This window comes from Pseudophryne corroboree, chromosome 3, assembly GCF_028390025.1.
Source record: "Pseudophryne corroboree isolate aPseCor3 chromosome 3, aPseCor3.hap2, whole genome shotgun sequence".
Classification (NCBI taxonomy): Eukaryota; Metazoa; Chordata; class Amphibia; order Anura; family Myobatrachidae; genus Pseudophryne; species Pseudophryne corroboree.
In genome coordinates, this window is record NC_086446.1 from 10,055,821 (window position 1) to 10,079,206 (window position 23,386).

General features: G+C 46.9%; 2 protein-coding genes across 2 annotated transcripts in view; both read left to right on the forward strand.

The window, feature by feature from the left end:
• Positions 1 to 21,458, forward strand: part of LOC135057008 (oocyte zinc finger protein XlCOF22-like) — a 162,970-nt gene extending 141,512 nt beyond the window's left edge. The window contains exons 6-7 of the mRNA XM_063962866.1: positions 18,221 to 18,505; positions 19,853 to 21,458. Of these exons, the coding sequence (XP_063818936.1) occupies positions 18,221 to 18,505; positions 19,853 to 20,829 (1,262 nt within the window). The 3' untranslated portion in view covers positions 20,830 to 21,458. The remainder of the gene's footprint in view (positions 1 to 18,220; positions 18,506 to 19,852) is intronic.
• LOC135055724 (gastrula zinc finger protein XlCGF71.1-like) lies at positions 18,511 to 19,912 on the forward strand (the record flags this gene model as incomplete). Its single annotated transcript, XM_063960109.1, has 1 exon — positions 18,511 to 19,912. A coding segment is annotated over one exon (696 nt), but the record flags the coding sequence as incomplete, so codon positions are not given.
• Positions 21,459 to 23,386: the final 1,928 nt, after the last annotated feature.

The window sequence follows — 23,386 nt, forward strand, 5'->3', positions numbered from 1 at the left end:
TACAGCGGGTAAGTTCCCTTTTCATCCCTCAGCAGCTCCGGCTACGAAGAAACCTTTTTCTTCACCTGCATCTCAGTCCTTTCGGGTTTCTAAACCGAGAAAGACCAAACCGGCCAACACGTTCTTTAGAGGGGGCCGACCAAAGTCCAAGAAACCTGCTGCGGCAGGTTCCCAAGAACAGCCTTCTTTTGGTGCGCCAAAGTCCTCCACATGGCGGTGGATGGCACAGCCTGGAGGTAGGGCCGGTGGGGGCGAGACTCAGACATTTCAGTCACGTCTGGGTGTCGTCCGGCCTGGACCCCTGGGTACTAGATATTGTGTCCCAGAGGTACCTGCACAGGTTCTTCACATCGGGCTTGCCAGCTTTGCTGGCAGACAGGGCTACCCTACAGGGAGCCATCCAGAAGTTGGTGGAGGCACAGTTCATTGTACCAGTCCCTCCTCAAATGAAGAACACAGGTTTCTATTCAAACCTTTTTGTGGTACCGAAACCGGATGGTTCGGTCAGACCCATTCTGAATTTAAAATCATGAAATCCCTTTCTGAGGGAGTTCTAGTTCAAAATTAAGTCTCTAAGGGCAATGATACCAGGTCTGGTGGGGGGCGAATTCCTGGTATTCCTGGATATCAAGGATGCGTTACTCCACATTCCGATTTGGCTGCCACTTCAAGCTTATCTCAGATTCGCTCTGTTGGACTGTCGTTTTCAGTTCCAGGCCCTACCATTCGGCCTATCCACAGCACCAAGAGTATTCACCAAGGTGATGGCGGAAATGATGGTTCTCCTCTGCAGGCAGGGGGTGAACAATTCTGTATCGGGACGATCTGCTGATAAAGGCATCGTCCAAGGAGAAACTTTTTCAGTCAATAGCTCTCACGACCCAGCTTCTCAAGGAACATGGTTGGATCCTAAATATCCCAAAATCGCATTTGGAACCACCCAGGAATAATCCTCGACACGGAGGTGCAGAGGGTGTTTCTTCCAGAGGAAAAGGCGTTGTGATACAGGCAATGGTCCAGGATGTCCTGAAGCCAGCCCGGGTGTCGGTTCATCAGTGCATTCACCTTCTGGTAAAGATGGTGGCCTCTTACGAGGCTCTGCAGTACGGGTGGTTTCATGCTCGGGCCTTCCAACTGGATCTCCTGGACAAGTGGTCAGGATCCCATCTGCACATGCACCAGAGAATACGTCTGTCTCCTAAGGCCAGGATTTTACTCCTCTGGTGACTGCAATTACCTCACCTTCTGGAGGGCTGCAGGTCCGGAATTCAGGACTGGATCGTTCTAACCACGGATGCAAGTCTCCGGGGCGCAGTCACTCAAGGGGAAACCTTCCAAGGAAGGTGGTCAAGTCTGAAAGCCGGCCTGCCGATAAACATTCTGGAACTAAGAGCCATATATAACGGTCTTCTCCAAGCGGCCCATCTTCTGAGAAATCAGGCCATTCAAGTGCAGTCAGACAACGTAATCACAGTGGCTTACATAAACCGACAAGGCGGAACGAAGAGCATAGTTGCAATGTCAGAGGTAACTAAGATCATCCTCTGGGCAGAAAAGCATGCGTTGGCTCATTCCGGGAGTAGACAACTGGGAAGCGGACTTCCTCAGCAGACACGATCTCCATCCAGGAGAGTGGGGTCTCCATCCGGAGGTGTTAACGGAGGTGACAGATCTTTAAGGGCATGGCCAAAATCGAAATGATGGCCTCTCATCTCAACAAGAAGCTTCAGCTGTATTGTTCCAGGTCGAGGGACCTGCAACAGTGGCGGTGGACGCCCTAGTGACTCCGTGGGTGTTCCAGTCCGTGTACGTGTTTCCTCCACTTCCACTCATTCCAAGAGTTCTCAAACTCATAAGGAGAACAAGAGTTCAGGCAATCCTCATTGCTCCGGACTGGCCAAGAAGGGCGGATCTTCTGGATCTACTGCTAGAAGAGCCAAGGCATCTTCCTCTTCGGGAGGACCTGTTACAACAGGGGCCGTTCGCCTATCAAGACTTACCACGGCTACGTTTGACGGCATGGAGGTTGAATGCCAGATACTAACTCGGATGGGCATTCCGAACAAGGTTATTCCTACCCTGATGCAGGCTAGGAAATGAGTAACATCTAAACATTACCATCGTATTTGGAAAAAATATGTATCTTGGTGTGAGTCCAAGAAGTTTCATACGGTGGTTCAACTGGGACGGTTACACCTCTTCCTGCAAGCAGGTGTGGATATGGGCCTAAGATTAGGATCCGTAAAAATCCAGATTTCGTCCCTATCCATTTTCTTCAAGAAACAATTGGCTGCCCTCCCTGAGGTTCAGACTTTTGTGAAGGGAGTTCTGCACATCCAACCTCCCTTTGTTCCGCCTACGGTGCCTTAGGATCTTAATGTGGTGTTGCAGTTTCTCCAGTCGGATTGGTTTGAACCTCTACTGGAGGTTGAGGTCAAGTTTCTCACGTGGACGTCTGTCACTTTGTTGGCCTTAGCTTCTGCTAGATGTGTGTCGGAGTTGAGGGCTTTGTCATGTAAAAGCCCATACTTGATCTTGCATGAAGATAGAGTTGAGCTCCGGACACGTCAATAGTTTCTTCCTAAGGTTGTGTCGGCATTTCATATCAGCCAACCTATTGTGGTGCCAGTTGCGACTGACTCCTCAATTTCATCCAAGTCCTTAGATGTAAGGGCTCTAAAGATCTATGTGAGGAGGACTGCTCGTCACAGAAAGTCGGACACTCTCTTTGTCCTATATGATCCCAAGAAAATTGGGTGTCCTGCTTCTAAGCAGACGATATCTCACTGGATCAGGTTCACTATCCAGCATGCTTATTTTATGGCAGGCTTGCCGTGCCCTACGTCTGTTAAGGCCCACTCTACTCGTAAAGTGGGTTCTTCCTAGGCAGCTGCCTGGGTTGTCTCGGCTTTGCAACTCTGCCGAGCAGCTACTTGGTCGGGGTCGAACACGTTCGCAAAGTTCTACAAGTTCGATACTTTGGCCTCTGAGGACCTAAAGTTTGGTCAAGTGGTTCTGCAGGAGCCTCCGCGCTCTACCTCCCGTTCTGGGAGCTTTGGTACATCCCCATGGTACTAAATGGACACCACCATCCTCTAGGACGTAAGAGAAAATAGGGCTGGGCGCGCGCCCAGCGCTTCGTTATCCAGCAGTAGTTATTTAGTTCAGTACTGTTTAGTTCTTGGTAAGTACTGTTTTGTTACTTGATAAGTAATTTTGTTCAGCCGTTGCTGATGTTTCAAGCTAGTTAGCTTGGTTTGCCTTGTGTGTGAGCTGGGGTGAATCTCGACACTATCTGTGTCCAATACTTCTCTCGAAGATATCCGTCTCCTCGGGCACAGTTTCTAGACTGGGTCTGGTAGGAGGGGCATAGAGGGAGGAGCCAGCCCACACTCTCAAACTCAAAGTGCCAATGGCTCCTAGTGGACCCGTCTATACGCCCTATGGTACTAAATGGACCAGCATCCTCTACGGACTACGAGAAGAGGATTTACCGGTAGGTATTTGAAATCCTATTTTTGCATATTACACATATTTTATAAATATACATAGTAGACATCAATAAATGTAATAAATGTGTGCGCTTAAATGTATTATAACAACGCTAAGTAATTGGCAAGTTATAGCTTCAGACAAACAGTATACAGGTATTAACATATTAAATTGTTCTTTCACAACGTTGGAAGCCGTGATCAACCGAAATCTGGGGACTTGTGATTTCCTTATCTGATCAATGTCACTCTCTACAGTAATAACACAATCACTTTGTTATGTAGGGTCTTAAATCGTATATAATCCTGGCAATTTGCTGGAGTTATTTGGGTTCCTGGCCACTCTTATATTATCTGTGTCAATACTCTGTAATGGAAGGTGTGCAATTTGTCATCGTTATGGAGATCACTAAGGAATAAAGCCTGTAGAATGTAAGCTTGCGAGCAGGGCCCTCCTACCTCTTTATCTGTTATTACTCTTGTTCATATTTTGTTACCAATTGTATAACGTAACTGAATTAGGAATATGTTCATGCTGTATAGGTAAATGTTTAAAAATTTAAATTCTGTATTAAAAATCTTGCACCCCATCTCTAATCCTATAGCTAGTGGGGTTACTCAGTTTTTCCCCCCAAAAGGTGCAAGTCTGAGTTGGTCTCACTGTCCTAGATTGCCATTGGAACCTTCCCTTATTAAGCTGGAAGACACCGCCTGGACATTTTAAGTCGATAATATTTCCAGCACTTGTGGTTATTCTATCTGCCGCCTGCTCTCACCATAAAATTACTTCTGGGAATGACCCGGACACTGACCCCATGGTGACTCATGACACCTCTGCTGCCAGTGTCATCAGACAGCAGAGTCCAGCACCAGGTGCCCATGCTATACTTATCTAGTATCTCCTTGGCAAGCTTCCTACTATGAGTCCGACACAAGACTAGACAGCTCTTTTCCTTGTATCCATAGACAATAGTGACTGTTGGGTGTTTGGTGACTACATTTACTTTTCTCCTGCCTTCACCTGGGGGATCATTGCCATCATGGTGTTGAGATAAGGGCGCCTGGAAACATCAATTAATTAGGTTATAAAGTTCTTTCTTCATTTGCTTCTAGGTCTACTGGGAATAGTTTGGCCTTCTATTCATACTTTTAGCCTCTTTTGTGTCCATGGCAAAAGCAGAGAAGTTGTAAGGCCTAAGTCCCAGCGTTCTGGAGCAGGCAGGTTTGGGCTATTTGCCATCCATGCGCTAGACCCATAACCAAGTTGTAAACATGAAGGGTAGGAGTACTATTCTGAGGCTCCCATGGTGGGTGCTTGTCTATTTAGTTTTAGGAAAAAGTGGTTAAAGTCCACTTTGGATACTTGGATGAAGAAAATTGTTACCAGGGGGTACACCATAAACCTGAGTCTCTGAATATAGTTTCTCTGACGTCCTAGTGGATGCTGGGGACTCCGTAAGGACCATGGGGAATAGACGGGCTCCGCAGGAGACTGGGCACTCTAAAGAAAGATTTAGGACTATCTGGTGTGCACTGGCTCCTCCCCCTATGACCCTCCTCCAAGCCTCAGTTAGATTTCTGTGCCCGGCCGAGCTGGTTGCACACTAGGGGCTCTCCCATTTTACTATTTAATAGTAATAGCCTCAACAAAACACTGTATACTAAACAGTAAATAGTAAGTTAAATAGTAAATAGTAAACAGTATAGTAAAATTACTATTTTCCAGTAGGGCCACACGTTATATGATTTTGGCAATAAAGGAGATGTTACATTTAGCTGATACTACAGGTACCACTAAACAGGGTATTATGTGGGGTGTGAAAAAACTACCAGTAGTTTTTACCGAATCAGAAGAATTAAATGACGTGTGTGATGAAGCGTGGGGTGCCCCGATAAAAAACTGCTAATTTCAAAGAAGTTATTGGCTTTATACCCTTTCCCGCCAGAGGTTAGGGAGCGCTGGGAAACACCTCCTAGGGTGGACAAAGCGCTAACACGCTTATCAAAACAAGTGGCGTTACCCTCTCCTGAGACGGCCGCACTTAAAGATCCATCAGATAGGAGGATGGAAAATATCCAAAAAGGTATATACACACATGCAGGTGTTGTACTACGACCAGCTATTGCGACTGCCTGGATGTGCAGTGCTGGGGTAGTTTGGTCAGAGTCCCTGATCGAAAATATTGATACCCTGGACAGGGACAATATTTTACTGTCGTTAGAACAAATAAAGGATGCATTTCTTTATATGCGTGATGCACAGAGAGATATCTGCACAATATTAAATATTAATATTAAATAGTAAATAGTGTTAAATAGTATTTAATAGTAATTGTCCAGTAGCCTAAGAAGCCCAAGCTACCACCAGTTAGGTAGGTTCGCTTCTTCTCCCCTTAGTCCCTCGCTGCAGTGAGCCTGTTGCCAGCAGGTCTCACTGTAAAATAAAAAAATAAGAATTTACTTACCGATAATTCTATTTCTCGGAGTCCGTAGTGGATGCTGGGGTTCCTGAAAGGACCATGGGGAATAGCGGCTCCGCAGGAGACAGGGCACAAAAAAGTAAAGCTTTTACCAGATCAGGTGGTGTGCACTGGCTCCTCCCCCTATGACCCTCCTCCAGACTCCAGTTAGATTTTTGTGCCCGGCCGAGAAGGGTGCAATCTAGGTGGCTCTCCTAAAGAGCTGCTTAGAGAAAGTTTAGCTAGGTTTTTTATGTTACAGTGATTCCTGCTGGCAACAGGATCACTGCAGCGAGGGACTGAGGGGAGAAGGAGTCAACTCACCTGCGTGCAGGATGGATTGGCTTCTTGGCTACTGGACATCAAGCTCCAGAGGGACGATCACAGGTACAGCCTGGATGGTCACCGGAGCCGCGCCGCCGGCCCCCTTGCAGATGCTGAAGACAGAAGAGGTCCAGAATCGGCGGCTGAAGACTCCTGCAGTCTTCTAAAGGTAGCGCACAGCACTGCAGCTGTGCGCCATTTTCCTCTCAGCACACTTCACACAACAGTCACTGAGGGTGCAGAGCGCTGGGGGGGGCGCTCTGAGAGGCAAATAAAAACCTTATTAGAGGCAAAAAAATACCTCACATATAGCCCACAGAGGCTATATGGAGATATTTAACCCCTGCCTAACTTCAAAAATAGCGGGAGACGAGGCCGCCGAAAAAGGGGCGGGGCCTATCTCCTCAGCACACAGCGCCATTTTCTCTCACAGAAAAGCTGGAGAGAAGGCTCCCAGGCTCTCCCCTGCACTGCACTACAGAAACAGGGTTAAAACAGAGAGGGGGGGCACTGATTTTGGCGATATTGTATATATATATAAAAGATGCTATAAGGGAGAAACACTTATATAAGGTTGTCCCTATATAATTATAGCGTTTTTGGTGTGTGCTGGCAGACTCTCCCTCTGTCTCCCCAAAGGGCTAGTGGGTCCTGTCCTCTGTCAGAGCATTCCCGGTGTGTGTGCTGTGTGTCGGTACGTGTGTGTCGACATGTATGAGGACGATGTTGGTGAGGAGGCGGAGAAATTGCCTGTAATGGTGATGTCACTCTCTAGGGAGTCGACACCGGAATGGATGGCTTATTTAGAGAATTACGTGAGAATGTCAACACGCTGCAAGGTCGGTTGACGACATGAGACGGCCGACAATCTATTAGGACCGGTCCAGGCGTCTCAGAAACACCGTCAGGGGTTTTAAAAACGCCCATTTACCTCAGTCGGTCGACACAGACACAGACACGGACACTGAATACAGTGTCGACGGTGAATAAACAAACGTATTTCTCATTAGGGCCACACGTTAAGGGCAATGAAGGAGGTGTTACGTGTTTCTGATACTACAAGTACCACAAGAAAGGGTATTATGTGGGAGTGAAAAAACTACCTGTAGTTTTTCCTGAATCAGATAAAATAAAATGAAGTGTGTGATGATGCGTAGGGTTACCCCGATAGCAAATATTGGCGTTATACCCTTTCCCGCCAGAAATTAGGGTACGTTGGGAAACACCCCTTAGGGTGATAAGGCGCTCACACGCTTATCAAGTGGCGTTACCGTCTCCAGATACGGCCGCCCTCAAGGAGCCAGCTGATAGGAAGCTGGAAAAATATCCTAAAAAGTATATACACACATACGGTGGTTATACTGCGACCAGCGATCGCCATCAGCCTGGAGATGCAGTGCTGGGTTGGCTTGGTCGGATTCCCTGACTGAAAATATTTTATTCATGTAGAGCATTTAATAGGATGCATTCTATATATATGTATGTGAGATGCACAGAGGGATATTTGCTCTCTGGCATCAAGATAAGTGCGTTGTCCATATCTCCCAGAAGATGTCAGGGACACGACAGTGGTCAGGTGATACAGATCCCATACGGCAGATGGAAGTATTGCTGTATAAAGGGAAGGAGTTATTTGGGGGTCGGTCCATCGGACCTGGGGACCACAGCAACAGCTGGGAAATCCAACCTTTTTTACCCCAAGTTACATCTCAGCTAAAAAAGACACCGTCTTTTCAGCCTCAATCTTTCCTTTCCCATGAGGGCATGCAGGCAAAAGGCCAGTCATATCTGCCCAGACATAGAGGTAAGGGAAGTAGACTGCAGCAGGCAGCCCTTTCCCAGGAAAAGAAGCCCTCCACCGCGTCTGCCAAGTCCTCAGCATGACGCTGGGGCCGTGCAAGCGGACTCAAGGTGGGGGGGTAGTCTCAAGAGTCTCAGGGCGCAGTGGGATCACTCGCAAGTTGACCCCTAGATCGTACGAGTATTATCCCAGGGGTAAAGATTGGAGAGTCGAGACATCTTCTCCTCGCAGCTTCCTGAAGTCTGCTTTACCAACGGCTCCCTCCGACAGGGAGGCAGCATTGGAAACAATTCACAAGCTGTATATCCAGCAGGTGATAATCAAAGTACCCCTCCTACGACAAGGAAAAGGGTATTATTTTTCCACACTATATTGTGGTACTGAAGCCAGACGGCTTGGTGACACATAGTCTAAATCTAAAATGTTTTGAACACTTACATAAAAGGTTCAAATCGAGATAAAGTCACTCAGAGCAGTGATAGCGAACCGGAAAAAAGGGGACTATATGGTGTCCCTGGACATCAAGGATTACCTCCATGTCCAAAATTTGTCCTTCTCATCAAGGGTACCTCTGGTTCGTGGTACAGAACTGTCAATATCAGTTCAGACGATGCCGTTTGAATTATCCACGGCACCCCGGGCCTTTTTACCAAGGTAATGGCCGAAAAGATGTTTCTTCAAAGAAAAAAGGCATCTAAATTATCCCTTACTTGCACGACCTAAAAAGGGCAAGTTCCAGAGAACAGTTGGAGGTCGGAAGAGCACTATCTAAAGTAGTTCTTCGACGGCACGACTGGATTCTAAATATTCCAAGAATCGCAGCTGTTTTCCGACGATACGTCTGCTGTTCCTAGGGATGATTCTGGACACGGTTCAGAAAAAGGTTTTTCTTCCCGAGGAAAAAGCCAAGGAGTTATCCGACCTGTCAGGAACCTCCTAAAACCAGGAAAGGTGTCTGTACATCAATGCACAAGAGTCCTGGGAAAAATGGTGGCTTTTTACGAAGCAATTCCATTCGGCAGATTCCATGCAAGAATTTTCCAAAGGGATCTGTTGGACAAATGGTCAGGGTCGCATCCTCAGATGCACCTGCGAATAACCCTGTCGCCAAGAACAAGGGTATATCTTCTGTGGTGGTTGCAAAAGGCTCATCTATTGGAGGGCCGCAGATTCGGCATACAGGATTGATCCTGGTGACCACGGACGCCAGCCTGAGAGGTTGGGGAGCAGTCACACAAGGAAGAAACTTCCAGGGGGTATGGACGAACCTGGAAAAGTCTATTCACATAAACATTCTGGTACTAAGAGCAATCTAAAATGCTCTAAGCCAGGCGGAACCACTCCTGCAAGGAAAACCGGTGTTGATTCAGTCGGACAACATCACGGCGGTCGCCCATGTAAACAGACAGGGCGGCACAAGAAGCAGGAGTGCAATGGCAGAAGCTGCCAAGATTCTTCGCTGGGCGGAGAATCACGTAATAGCACTGTCAGCAGTGTTCTTCCCGGGCGTGGACAACTGGGAAGCAGACTTCCTCAGCAGACACGATATTCACCCGGGAGAGGGGGGTCTTCATCCAGAAGTCTTCCACATGCTAATAAACTGTTGGGAAAGACCAATGGTAGACATGATGGCGTCTCGCCTCAACAAGAAACTGGACAAGTATTGCGCCAGGTCAAGAGATCCACAGGCAATAGCTGTGGACGCACTGGTAACACCTTGGGTGTACAAATCAGTATATGTGTTTCCTCCTCTGCCTCTCATACCAACGGTATTGAAGATTATACGGTGAAGAGGAGTAAGAACAATACTAGTGGCTCCGGATTGGCCAAGAAGGACTTGGTACCCGGAACTTCAAGAGTTGGTCACGGACGACCCGTGCCCTCTACTTCTGAGAAGGGACCTGCTACAACAGGGTCCCTGTCTCTTTCAAGACTTACCGCGGCTGCGTTTGACGGCATGGCGGTTGAACGCCAGATCCTAAAAGGGAAAGGCATTCCAGAAGAAGTCATTCCTACCTTGATTAAGGCAAGGAAGGAAGTCACCGCGAAACATTATCACCGCATTTGGCGAAAATATGTCGCGTGGTGCGAGGATCGGAGTGTTCCGACGGAGGAATTTCAACTGGGTCGTTTCCTACATTTCCTACAATCAGGATTGTCTATGGGTCTCAAATTGAGATCTATTAAGGTTCAAATTTCGGCCCTGTCAATATTCTTCCAAAAAGAATTGGCCTCAGTTCCTGAGGTACAGACCTTTGTTAAAGGAGTACTGCATATACAGCCTCCTGTGGTGCCTCCGGTGGCACCGTGGGATCTAAATGTAGTTTTAGATTTCCTCAAATCCCATTGGTTTGAACCATTGAATAAGGTGGATTTTAAATATCTCACATGGAAAGTGACTATGTTACTGGCCCTGGCTTCCGCCAGGAAAGTATCTGAATTGGCGGCTTTATCTTATAAAAGCCCTTATCTAATCTTCCATTCGGATAGGGCAGAACTGAGGACTCGTCCGCATTTTCTCCCTAAGGTGGTATCAGCGTTTCACCTGAACCAACCTATTGTGGTGCCTGCGGCCACTGGCGACTTGGAGGACTCCAAGTTGTTGGACGTTGTCAGAGCCTTAAAAATATACATTTCAAGGACGGCTGAAGTCAGAAAATCTGACCCGCTGTTGATACTATATGCACCCAACAAGTTGGGTGCCCCTGCTTCTAAGCAGACGATTGCTCGTTGGATTTGTAACACAATTCAACTTGCTCATTCTGTGGCAGGCCTGCCACAGCCTAAATCTGTTAAGGCCCATTCCACAAGGAAGGTGGGCTCATCTTGGGCGGCTGCCCGAGGGGTCTCGGCATTACAATTCTGCCGAGCAGCTACGTGGTCGGGGGAAAACACGTTTGTAAAATTCTACAAATTTGATACCCTGGCAAAAGAGGACTTGGAATTCTCTCATTCGGTGCTGCAGAGTCATCCGCACTCTCCCGCCCGTTTGGGAGCTTTGGTATAATCCCCATGGTCCTTTCAGGAACCCCAGCATCCACTTAGGACGATAGAGAAAATAAGAATTTACTTACCGATAATTCTATTTCTCGGAGTCCGTAGTGGATGCTGGGCGCCCATCCCAAGTGCGGATTATCTGCAATACTGTACATAGTTATTGTTAACAAATTCGGGTTATATTGTTAAGGAGCCATCTTTAAGAGGCTCTTTCTGTTATCATACTGTTAACTGGGTTTAGATCACAAGTTGTACGGTGTGATTGGTGTGGCTGGTATGAGTCTTACCCGGGATTCAAATTGCCTCCCTTATTGTGTACGCTCGTCCGGGCACAGTACCTAACTGGAGTCTGGAGGAGGGTCATAGGGGGAGGAGCCAGTGCACACCACCTGATCTGGTAAAAGCTTTACTTTTTTGTGCCCTGTCTCCTGCGGAGCCGCTATTCCCCATGGTCCTTTCAGGAACCCCAGCATCCACTACGGACTCCGAGAAATAGAATTATCGGTAAGTAAATTCTTATTTTTTTATTTTACAGTGAGACCTGCTGGCAACAGGCTCACTGCAGCGAGGGACTAAGGGGAGAAGAAGCGAACCTACCTAACTGGTGGTAGCTTGGGCTTCTTAGGCTACTGGACACCATTAGCTCCAGAGGGATCGAACACAGGACCCAACCTCGTCGTCCGTTCCCGGAGCCGCGCCGCCGTCCCCCTTACAGAGCCAGAAGCAAGAAGGTCCGGAAAATCGGCGGCTGAAGACTTCTGTCTTCTCCAAGGTAGCGCACAGCACTGCAGCTGTGCGCCATTGCTCCTCATGCACACCACACACTGCGGTCACTGCTGGGGGGGGGGCGCCCTGAGCAGCAATATTAACACCTTGGCTGGCAAACTAACACCATATATAGCGCCAGGGGCTATATAGGTGTATATTAACCCCTGCCAGAAACGTTAAAATAGCGGGAGAAAGCCCGCCGAAAAAGGGGTGGAGCCATCTCCCTCAGCACACTGGCGCCATTTTCCCTCACAGCTCCGCTGGAAGGATCGCTCCCTGGCTCTCCCTTGCAGTCCTGCACTACAGAAAGGGTAAAAAAGAGAGGGGGGGCACAATTTAGGCGCAGTATATATAATATATAGGCAGCTATAAGGGAAAACACTCTTTATAGGTGATATCCCTGTGATATATAGCGCCCTGGTGTGTGCTGGCATACTCTCCCTCTGTCTCCCCAAAGGGCTTTGTGGGGTCCTGTCCTCTGTCAGAGCATTCCCTGTGTGTGTGCTGTGTGTCGGTACTGCTGTGTCGACATGTATGATGAGGATAATGATGTGGAGGCGGAGCAAATGCCTGTGAATGTGATGTCACTCCCTGCGGGGTGACACCTGTGTGGATGGACTTATGGAAGGAATTACGTGACAGTGTCAGCTCCTTGCATAAAAGGTTTGACGACATAGGACAGCCGGCTACTCAGCTTGTGCCTGTCCAAGCGTCTCAAATGTCATCAGGGGCTGTAAAACGCCCGCTACCTCAGATGACAGATACAGATGTCAACATGGATACCGACTCCAGTGTCGACGATGATGAGACGAGTCTACCCTCCAATAGATCCACCCGTTACATGATTGAGGCAATGAAAAATGTATTACACATTTCTGATGATACCCCAGGTACCACAAAAAAGGGTATTATGTTTGGTGAGAAAAAACTACCAGTAGTTTTTCCTGCACCTGACGAATTAAATGAGGTGTGTGAGGAAGCGTGGACTTCCCCAGATAAGAAATTGATCATTTCTAAACGGTTAATGGCAGCGTACCCTTTCCCGCCAGAGGATGGGTCACGTTGGGAAACACCCCCTGGGGTAGATAAAGCGCTGACACGCTTATCAAAGAAGGTGGCACTACCGTCTCCGGATACGGCCGCCCTAAAAGAACCTGCTGATAGAAAGCAAGAAAATACCCTAAAAGCTATATACACACACACTGGCATTATATTGAGACCCGCTATTGCATCGGCTTGGATGTGCAGTGCTGCAGCTGCGTGAAACATTGATACCATGGCTAGGGACAATATTTTGCTGGCGATTGACCATATAAAAGACGCTGTCTTATACATGCGTGATGCACAGAGGGATATTTGCCGGCTGGCATCAAAAATAAGCGCTATGTCCATTGCCGCCAGAAGGGGGTTATGGACTAGGCAATGGTCAGGTGATGCCGACTCAAAGCGGCACATGGAAGTTTTACCCTATAAAGGGGTGGAACTTTTTGGGCAGGGCCTTTCAGACCTCGTTTCCACAGCTACTGCTGGGAAATCGACCTTTTTGCCACAGGCTACCCCACAGCAAAAGAAAGCACCGTATTATCAGGTACAGTCCTTTCGGCCCCAGAAAAATAAGAGGGCTAGAGGCTCATCCTTTCTGCCGAAGGGCAGAGGTAGGGGGAAAAAGCTGCAACACACAGCTAGTTCCCAAGAGCAGAAGTCCTCCCCTGCGTCCGGTAAGTCCACAGCATGACGCTGGGGCTGCTCAGGCGGAACCGGGAACGGTGGGGGCCCGTCTCAGAAATTTCAGCGCACAGTGGGCTCTCTCACAGGTGGATCCCTGGGTCCTTCAAATAGTATCTCAGGGGTACAGGCTGGAATTCGAGACATCTCCCCCCCGCCGTTTCCTAAAATCTGCCCTACCGGCAACTCCCTCTGCCAGGGAGGCAGTGTTGGTGGCTATTCAGAAACTATATTCACAGTAAGTGATTGTCAAAGTACCCCTCCTTCAACAAGGACAAGGTTACTATTCCACAATGTTTGTGGTACCGAAACCGGACGGTTCGGTGAGACCCATCTTAAATTTTAAATCCTTGAACACTTATCTCAGAAGGTTCAAGTTCAAGATGGAATCGCTCAGGGTGGTTATTGCGAGCCTGGAGGAGGGGGATTACATGGTCTCCCTGGACATCAAGGATGCGTACCTGCATGTCCCCATTTACCCTCCGCACCAGGAGTACCTCAGATTTGTGGTACAGGACTGTCACTATCAGTTCCAGACGCTGCCGTTTGGGTTATCCACGGCACCGAGGGTCTTTACCAAGGTAATGGCCGAAATGATGATACTCCTTCGCAAGAAGGGAGTTTTAATTATCCCGTACTTGGACGATCTCCTGATAAAGGCGAGGTCCAAAGAACAGTTGGTAGTGGGGGTAGCGCTTTCTCGGGAAGTGCTACAACAGCACGGCTGGAGTCTCAATATTCCAAAGTCGCAGCTGGTCCCAACGACACGTCTTCTGTTCCTGGGAATGATTCTGGACACAGACCAGAAAAGAGTGTTTCTTCCAGTGGAAAAAGCCGAGGAGTTGTCATCTCTAGTCAGAGACATCCTAAAACCAGGAAAAGTGTCGGTACATCAATGCACACGAGTCCTGGGGAAAATGGTAGCTTCATACGAAGCAATTCCATTCGGAAGGTTCCACGCAAGGACGTTCCAGTGGGACCTGTTGGACAAATGGTCCGGGTCCCATCTCCAGATGCAACAGCGGATAACCCTATCGTCAAGAACCAGGGTGTCGCTGCTGTGGTGGCTGCAGAGGGCTCATCTACTAGAGGGCCGCAGATTCGGAATACAGGACTGGGTCCTGGTGACCACGGATGCCAGCCTTCGGGGCTGGGGTGCAGTCACAAAGGGAAGAAATTTCCAAGGACTGTGGTCAGATCAGGAGATTTCTCTTCACATAAATATCCTGGAGCTAAGGGCCATTTACAATGCCCTAAGCCAGGCAAGGCCCCTGCTTCAGAACCAGCCGGTACTGATCCAGTCAGACAACATCACGGCGGTCGCCCATGTAAACAGACAGGGCGGCACAAGAAGCAGGATGGCGATCGCAGAAGCCACAAGGATTCTCCGATGGGCAGAGAATCATGTGTTAGCACTGACAGCAGTGTTCATTCCGGGAGTGGACAACTGGGAAGCGGACTTCCTCAGCAGGCACGACCTCCACCCGGGAGAATGGGGACTTCATCCAGAAGTCTTCCAAAGGCTGGTAAACCGGTGGGAAAGACCACAGGTGGACATGATGGCGTCCCGCCTCAACAAGAAGTTGAAAAGATATTGCGCCAGGTCAAGAGACCCTCAGGCGATCGCTGTGGACGCTCTAGTGACACCGTGGGTGTACCAGTCGGTTTATGTGTTTCCTCCTCTACCTCCCATACCCAAGGTACTGAGAATAATAAGAAGGCGAGGAGTGAGAACTATACTCGTGGTTCCGGATTGGCCAAGAAGAACTTGGTACCCGGAACTTCAAGAGATGCTTGCAGAGGACCCTTGGCCTCTGCCGCTCAGACAAGACCTGCTGCAGCAGGGACCCTGTCTGTTCCAAGACTTGCTGCGTTTGACGGCATGGCGGTTGAACACCGAATCCTAAAGGAAAAGGGTATTCCGGAGGAAGTCATCCCTACCCTGATCAAAGCCAGGAAGGATGTCACCGCAAGGCATTATCACCGCATTTGGCGGAAATATGTTGCTTGGTGTGAGGCCATGAAGGCCCCGATGGAGGAATTTCAACTGGGTCGATTCCTGCACTACCTGCAAGCAGGGGTGATGTTGGGCCTCAAATTGGGGTCCATCAAGGTCCAGATTTCGGCTCTGTCGATTTTCTTCCAGAAAGAACTGGCTTCACTGCCTGAAGTTCAGACGTTTGTCAAAGGAGTTCTGCATATTCAGCCTCCTTTTGTGCCCCCAGTGGCACCTTGGGATCTCAATGTGGTTTTGGCATTCCTAAAATCACATTGGTTCGAACCACTTACGACTGTGGATTTCAAATATCTCATGTGGAAAGTGGTCATGCTGTTGGCCCTGGCTTCGGCCAGGCGGGTTTCAGAATTGGCGGCTTTGTCTTGTAAAAGCCCTTATCTGATTTTCCATATGGATAGAGCAGAATTGAGGACTCGTCCTCAGTTTCTCCCAAAGGTGGTCTCAGCTTTTCACTTGAACCAACCTATTGTGGTGCCTGCGGCTACTAGGGACTTAGAGGATTCCAAGTTGCTGGACGTAGTCAGGGCCCTGAAAATGTATGTTTCCAGGACGGCTGGAGTCAGAAAAACTGACTCGCTGTTTATCCTGTATGCACCCAACAAGCTGGGTGCTCCTGCTTCTAAGCAGTCTATTGCGCGCTGGATTTGTAGCACTATTCAGCTTGCGCATTCTGCGGTAGGATTACCGCAGCCTAAATCAATAAAAGCCCATTCCACAAGGAAGGTGGGCTCATCTTGGGCGGCTGCCCGAGGGGTCTTGGCTTTACAGCTTTGCCGAGCAGCTACTTGGTCAGGGGCAAACACATTTGCAAAATTCTACAAATTTGATACCCTGGCTGAGGAGGACCTGGAGTTCTCTCATTCGGTGCTGCAGAGTCATCCGCACTCTCCCGCCCGTTTGGGAGCTTTGGTATAATCCCCATGGTCCTTACGGAGTCCCCAGCATCCACTAGGACGTCAGAGAATATAAGAATTTACTCACTGGTAATTCTATTTCTCGTAGTCCGTAGTGGATGCTGGGCGCCCATCCCAAGTGCGGATTGTCTGCAATACTTGTACATAGTTATTGTTACAAAAATCGGGTTGTTATTGCGAGCCATCTATTCAGAGGCTCCATTGTTATACTGTTAACCGGGGTTATATGGTGGGATTGGTGTGGCTGGTATGAGTCTTACCCGGGATTCAAAATCCTTCCTTATTGTGTCAGCTCTTCCGGGCACAGTTCCTAACTGAGGCTTGGAGGAGGGTCATAGGGGGAGGAGCCAGTGCACACCAGATAGTCCTAAATCTTTCTTTAGAGTGCCCAGTCTCCTGCGGAGCCCGTCTATTCCCCATGGTCCTTACGGAGTCCCCAGCATCCACTACGGACTACGAGAAATAGAATTACCGGTGAGTAAATTCTTATTTTTTTCAACGCTTTTACCCGCAAATCCGAGGAAACGTCTGGCTCTACAGGGAGTGATTCAGAAGTTGCTTTTGACATGGTTTGTACTCCAATCTATTATTGGTTTAGAAGCGAGACAGATCTTTCAGGTCCATTCTAAATGTAGTCCCTCAGAATTCAACTTCTGGATGTGTTCAAACAGTACATAGACTAGATGGGGTCAGCAAGACCTAGACTTGATGGCACTACAATGAAGAGCAACACCAGTGGTGGAAGAGTGGTTCTGCCATGGATCGTGACGCCCTCTAATTTATCTGTTCCCACCGGTGGCCACGCTACCGAGACTTCTATAAAACAGATGGAGCATAGGCTATTCTGGTGGGTCCCCATTGGCTAAGGAGGGCTAGGCTACTCAGATATGCTAGGCATGCTGGTGTTCCTCTGAGGCATTTTTCTCATCCTTCAGAACTGTTAAGCCAGGTTCTGTTCAGTCATTCCACATGTTCTTGACTGGCTTTGATAGTTTAGTTAATAAAGCTGTGATTTATATATCATTGAGTCTTTAAATCCTGTGTGAATGGAAAAGTTTCCGAACTTACAAAGTGGCAATGTTAGTCTTGTTTTTCCAGGAAGGTCTTCATGTGGGGTTGTGATGTGGATCTCGGAATGTGCAGATACCACCTTGGTTAGTTTTCCTTTAGGGGATACTGCCATTAATCCCTGAGGTTGAATCCTCTTCAGATGGGGTTCTTCATGTACAATCTCCTTAAGTTTCTTCGGTGGTCCTGTGGTACTTGAATTTGGTTCTTCAAGCATTGCAAGAGTCATCCTTTGAGCCATTGGAGTCTGTAGACATAAAGTTACTAACCTTGAAGGTGGTTTCTCTGCTGACCATCTGTTCTCTGCTGACCATCTGCCCAATTAACTAGTGTATAAAGAGGACCCACTTTGCTGTATTACAGTCTTTGCTGCATTGTTACACAATCCCCATGGGGACACATAAACAGCAACAGAGTTTGCATAAATGAGGATTTGGTCCACTGTCAATAGGTATATAATACAAATTTATGTAACTAAAAAACATTCAGACCATTCTCTACTGACTCCATTCAGCGTGATGTGCCATTCTGGAATAGCACCTTGTGGCTGCCAGCATTACAGGTTATTCTCTCGCACCCATAGAGGTGTGAGAGAAAACAATGTCGTCTCTACCTTTAAACAAAAAGTATCAATACATTTATTTTATTTCCAACAGATGGATGCACAAGCAAGAACTCCCCTAAGCACTATCTATTATTGCCTCCAGATTCTAAAATACAAGAAAACATCACTCAAGATTCTCCAAGAGAAAACCCCTTTACCCCAAATGTGCATCCAGATATATCATCTAATCCCTCTGACCATGAGGAATGTTCCCCTGGTAGATCACATAATATTGCACCTAGTACAGCTCATAGAGGTGATATATTTTCCTGTTCTGAGTGTGGCAAATGTTTCCCATCAAAATCACGTCTTAATAGACATCACAGAAATCACACAGGTGAGAGGCAATTTCCATGTTCTGAGTGTGGGAAATGTTTTACACTAAAATCAATTCTTATTTCACATCAGAGAATTCACACAGGTCAGCGGCCATTTGCATGTTCTGAATGTGGAAAATGTTTTAAACGCAAATCAGCTGTTGTTACACATCAGAGAAGTCACACAGGTGAGAAGCCATTTCAATGCTCTGTATGTGGGAAATGTTTTACACGTAAATCAGCATGTACTAGACATCAGAGACATCACACAGGTGATATGTCCTTTCCATGCTCTGAGTGTGGGAAATGTTTTACACGTAAAGCATGTCTTGTTAGACATCTGAGAAATCACACAGGCGAGAGACCATTTCCTTGTTCTGAGTGTGGGAAATGTTTTACACGCAAATCATTTCTTGTTGCACATCAGAGAACTCACACAGGTGAGAAGCCATTTCCATGTTCTGAATGTGGGAAATGTTTTATACAAAACTCAGCTCTTGTGGAACATCAGAGAAGTCACACAGGTGAGAGGCCATTTCCATGTTCTGAATGTGGGAAATGTTTTACACAGAAATCAGCTCTTGTAAAACATCTGAGAACCCACACAGGTGAGAAGCCATTTCCATGCTCTGAGTGTGGGATATGTTTTACATGGAAATCAACTCTTGTTAAACATCAGAGAAGTCACAGAGGTGGGAAACCATTTTCATGCTCTGAATGAGGGAAATGTTTTACATATACATCAGCTCTTATTATACATCAGAGAAAAGCACAGATGAGAAGCCATTTCCATGATCTAAGTGGGAAATAAAATCTTGTTGCACATTATAAAATAAATAAAATATCCCTGATGCATATGAATCAAGTTTGCAGCAATACAAATTTTGCATATTATACACATTTTATAAATACACTTAGTAGATATCAATAAATGTAAAAGTGGTGTGCTTAAAGGTATTATAACCGCTTAGTAATTGACAGCATTGAAGGGACTGCAGTTAAACTTTACATGCATAGACATGTAAAATACCCCAAATTAACTAGTGTATAAAGAGGACCCACTTTGCTGTATAACAGACTTTGCTACATTGTTACACAATCCCCATGGGGGAACATAAACAGCTACAGAGTTTGTATAAATGGGGATATGGTCTAATGTCAATGGGAATATAATACAAGTTTATGTGACTAAAACATTCAGACCATTCTCTACTGACTCTATTCAGCGTGATGTGCCATTCCGGAATAGCACATTGTGGCTGCCGGCATTACAGGTTTTCCCTTGCACCCCATAGAGGTGTGAGAGAAAGCAATGTCGTCTCTACCTTAAACAAAAAGTATCAATACATTTATTTTATTTCCAACAGATGGATGCACAAGCAAGAACTCCCCTAAGCACTGTCTATTATTGCCTCCAGATTCTAAAATACAAGAAAACATCACTCAAGATTCTCCAAGAGAAAACCCCTTTACCCCAAATGTGCATCCAGATATATCATCTAATCCCTCTGACCATGAGGAATGTTCCCCTGATAGTTCACATAATATTGCACCTAGTACAGCTCATAGAGGTGATATATTTTCCTGTTCTGAGTGTGGGAAATGTTTCCCATCAAAATTACGTCTTAATAGACATCATAGAAGTCACACAGGTGAGAGGCCATTTCCATGTTCTGAGTGTGGGAAATGTTTTACACTAAAATCAATTCTTGTTTCTCATCAGAGAATTCACACAGGTCAGCGGACATTTGCATGTTCTGAATGTGGAAAATGTTTTAAATGCAAATCAGCTGCTGTTACACATCAGAGTAGTCACACAGGTGAGAAGCCATTTCCATGCTCTGAATGTGGGAAATGTTTTACACGTAAATCAGCACGTGTTAGACATGAGAGACATCACACAGGTGAGAGTTCCTTTCCATGCTCTGAGTGTGGGAAATGTTTTACACGTAAATCATGTCTTGTTAGACATCAGAGAACTCACACAGGTGAGAAACCATTTCCATGTTCCGAATGTGGGAAATGTTTTATACAAAACTCATATCTTGTTGAACATCAGAGAAGTCACACAGGTGAGAGACCATTTCCATGTTCTGAGTGTAAGAAATGTTTTACTTCTAAATCAACTCTTGTTAGACATCAGAGAAGTCACACAGGTGAGAGGCCATTTCCATGCTCTGAGTGTGGGAAATGTTTTACATGGAAATCAAGTCTTGTTAAACATCGGGGAAGTCACACAGATGAGAGACCATTTTCATGCTCTGAATGTGGGAAATGTTTTACATATAAATCAGCTCTTATTATACATCAGAGAACTCACACAGATGAGAAGCCATTTCCATGATCTTAGCGGGAAATAAAATCTTGTTGCACATCATAAAATAAATAAAATATCCCTGATGGATATGAATCAAGTTTGCAGCAATACAAGTTTTGCATATTACACATACTTTGTAAATACACACAGTAGACATCAATATAAAAAGTGTGTGCTTAAAGGTATAACAACACTAAGTAATTGGCAAGTTATAGCTTCAGACAAACCGTATATTAACATATTAATTTGTTCTTTCACAACGTTAAAAGCCGTGATCAATCGAAGTCTGGTGACTTGTGATTTCCTTATCTGATCAGTGTCACTCTCTACAGTAATAACACAATCACTTTGTTATGTAAGGTCTTAAATCATATATAATCCTGGCAATTTGCAAGAGTTATTTGGGTTCCTGGCCACTCTTATATTATCTGTGTCAATACTCTGTAATGGAAGGTATGCAATTTGTCATTGTTATGGAGATCACTAAGGAATAAAGCCTGTAGAATGTAAGCTTGCGAGCAGGGCCCTCCTACCTCTTTATCTGTTATTACTCTTGTTCATATTTTGTTACCAATTGTATAACATAACTGAATTAGGAATATGTTCACGCTGTATAGATAAATGTTGCAAAATTAAAATTCTGCATTCAAAAGCTAGCACCCCATCTCTAATCCTATAGCTATTGGGGTTACTCAGTTTTCCCCCCAAAAAAGGTGCTAGTCTGAGTTGGTGTCCCTATCCTAGATTGCCATTGGAACCTTCCCTTATTAAGATGGAAGACACCACCTGGACATTTTAAGTCGATATTATTTCTCTTACGTCCTAGAGGATGCTGGGGACTCCGTAAGGACCATGGGGTATAGACGGACTCCGCAGGAGACGGGCACTATAAAGAACTTTTAGTACGGGTGTGCACTGGCTCCTTCCTCTATGCCCCTCCTCCAGACCTCAGGTTTTGTGCCCAGAGGAGATAGGGTGCATTACAGGGGAGCTCTCCAGAGTTTCTCTGAAAAAGAATTTTGTTAGGTTTTTTATTTTCAGGGAGCACTGCTGGCAACAAGCTCCCTGCATCGTGGGACTGAGGAGACAGAAGCAGACCTACTTAAGTGATAGGCTTTGCTTCTTAGGCTACTGGACACCATTAGCTCCAGAGGGAGTCGGAACACAGGTCTCACCCCGCCGTTCGTCCCAGAGCCACGCCGCCGTCCTCGCAGAGCCGGAAGATAGAAGCCGGGTGAGTATAAGAAGAAATGAAGACTTCAAGGCGGCAGAAGACTTCAGATCTTCACTGAGGTAAGCACGCAGCGGTAAGTGCGCGCCATTGCTCCCACACACTACACATGGAACAGGCACTGATGGGTGCAGGGCGCAGGTGGGGCGCCCTGGGCAGCAATAAACCTCTGGACTGGCAATAAGGGTACATTTGGCTGCGGAGGCATTAAATGCAGAGATCCCTGCCATTTTTTTGTATTTTGAAGCGGGACCAAAGCCCGCCGCTGGAGGGAGCGGAGCTTGATCCCTCAGCACTAACGGCGCCATTTTCTCCACAGAACGCTGCAGAGAAGCTGGCTCCCCGGACTCTCCCCTGCTGAACTCAGTGACAGAGGGCTGAAAAGAGGGGGGGGGGGCATTTTTAAGGCGCAGTGAGTGTTTACACATTGATTATATAGCGCTATCTGGGTTTTATTCCAGTGTCAGTTGGCGCTGGGTGTGTGCTGGCATTCTCGGTCTCTCCAAAGGGCCTTGTTGGGGAATTGTCCCCCTATAGATATATCCCTGTGTGTGGGGGGTGTCGGCACGTGCGTGTCGGCATGTCCGAAGTGGAAGGCTCGTCCAAGGAGGAGGTGGAGCAGATGAGTGGTGTGTCTCCGTCGGCAACGCCGACTCATGATTGGATGGACATGTGGCATATGTTAAATTCAAGTGTCGCCTCATTACATAAGAGACTGGACAAAGCAGAGTCCAGGGAGAAAGCAGGGAGTCAATCCACGGATTGAACTGGGTCTCAAAAACGTCCATTATCCCAAATAGTAGACACTGGTACCGACACGGATTCTGACTCCAGTGTCGACTACGATGATGCAAGATTACACCCAAGGGTGGCAAAAAGTATTCAGTGTATGATTATTGCAATAAAAGATATTTTGCGTATCACTGATGACCCCTCTGTCCCTGACACGAGGGTACACATGTTTAAGGAAAAGAAACCTGTGGTAACCTTTCCCCCATCTCATGAGCTTAACGAGTTATTTGCAAAAGCTTGGGAAACTCCAGATAAAAAACTGCAGATTCCCAAAAGGGTTCTTATGGCGTATCCTTTCCCTGCACAGGACAGGGTACGTTGGGAATCCTCTCCCAGGGTGGACAAGGCTTTAACACGCCTGTCCAAGAAAGTGGCGCTACCGTCTCCGGACACGGCAGCCCTCAAAGATCCTGCTGATCGCAGACAGGAGACTACTTTAAAGTCTATTTATGCACATACAGGTGCTTTGCTCAGACCGTCAATAGCATCGGCATGGGTATGTAGCGCAGTTGCAGCATGGACAGATACCTTGTCAGCTGACCTTGATACCCTAGACAGGGA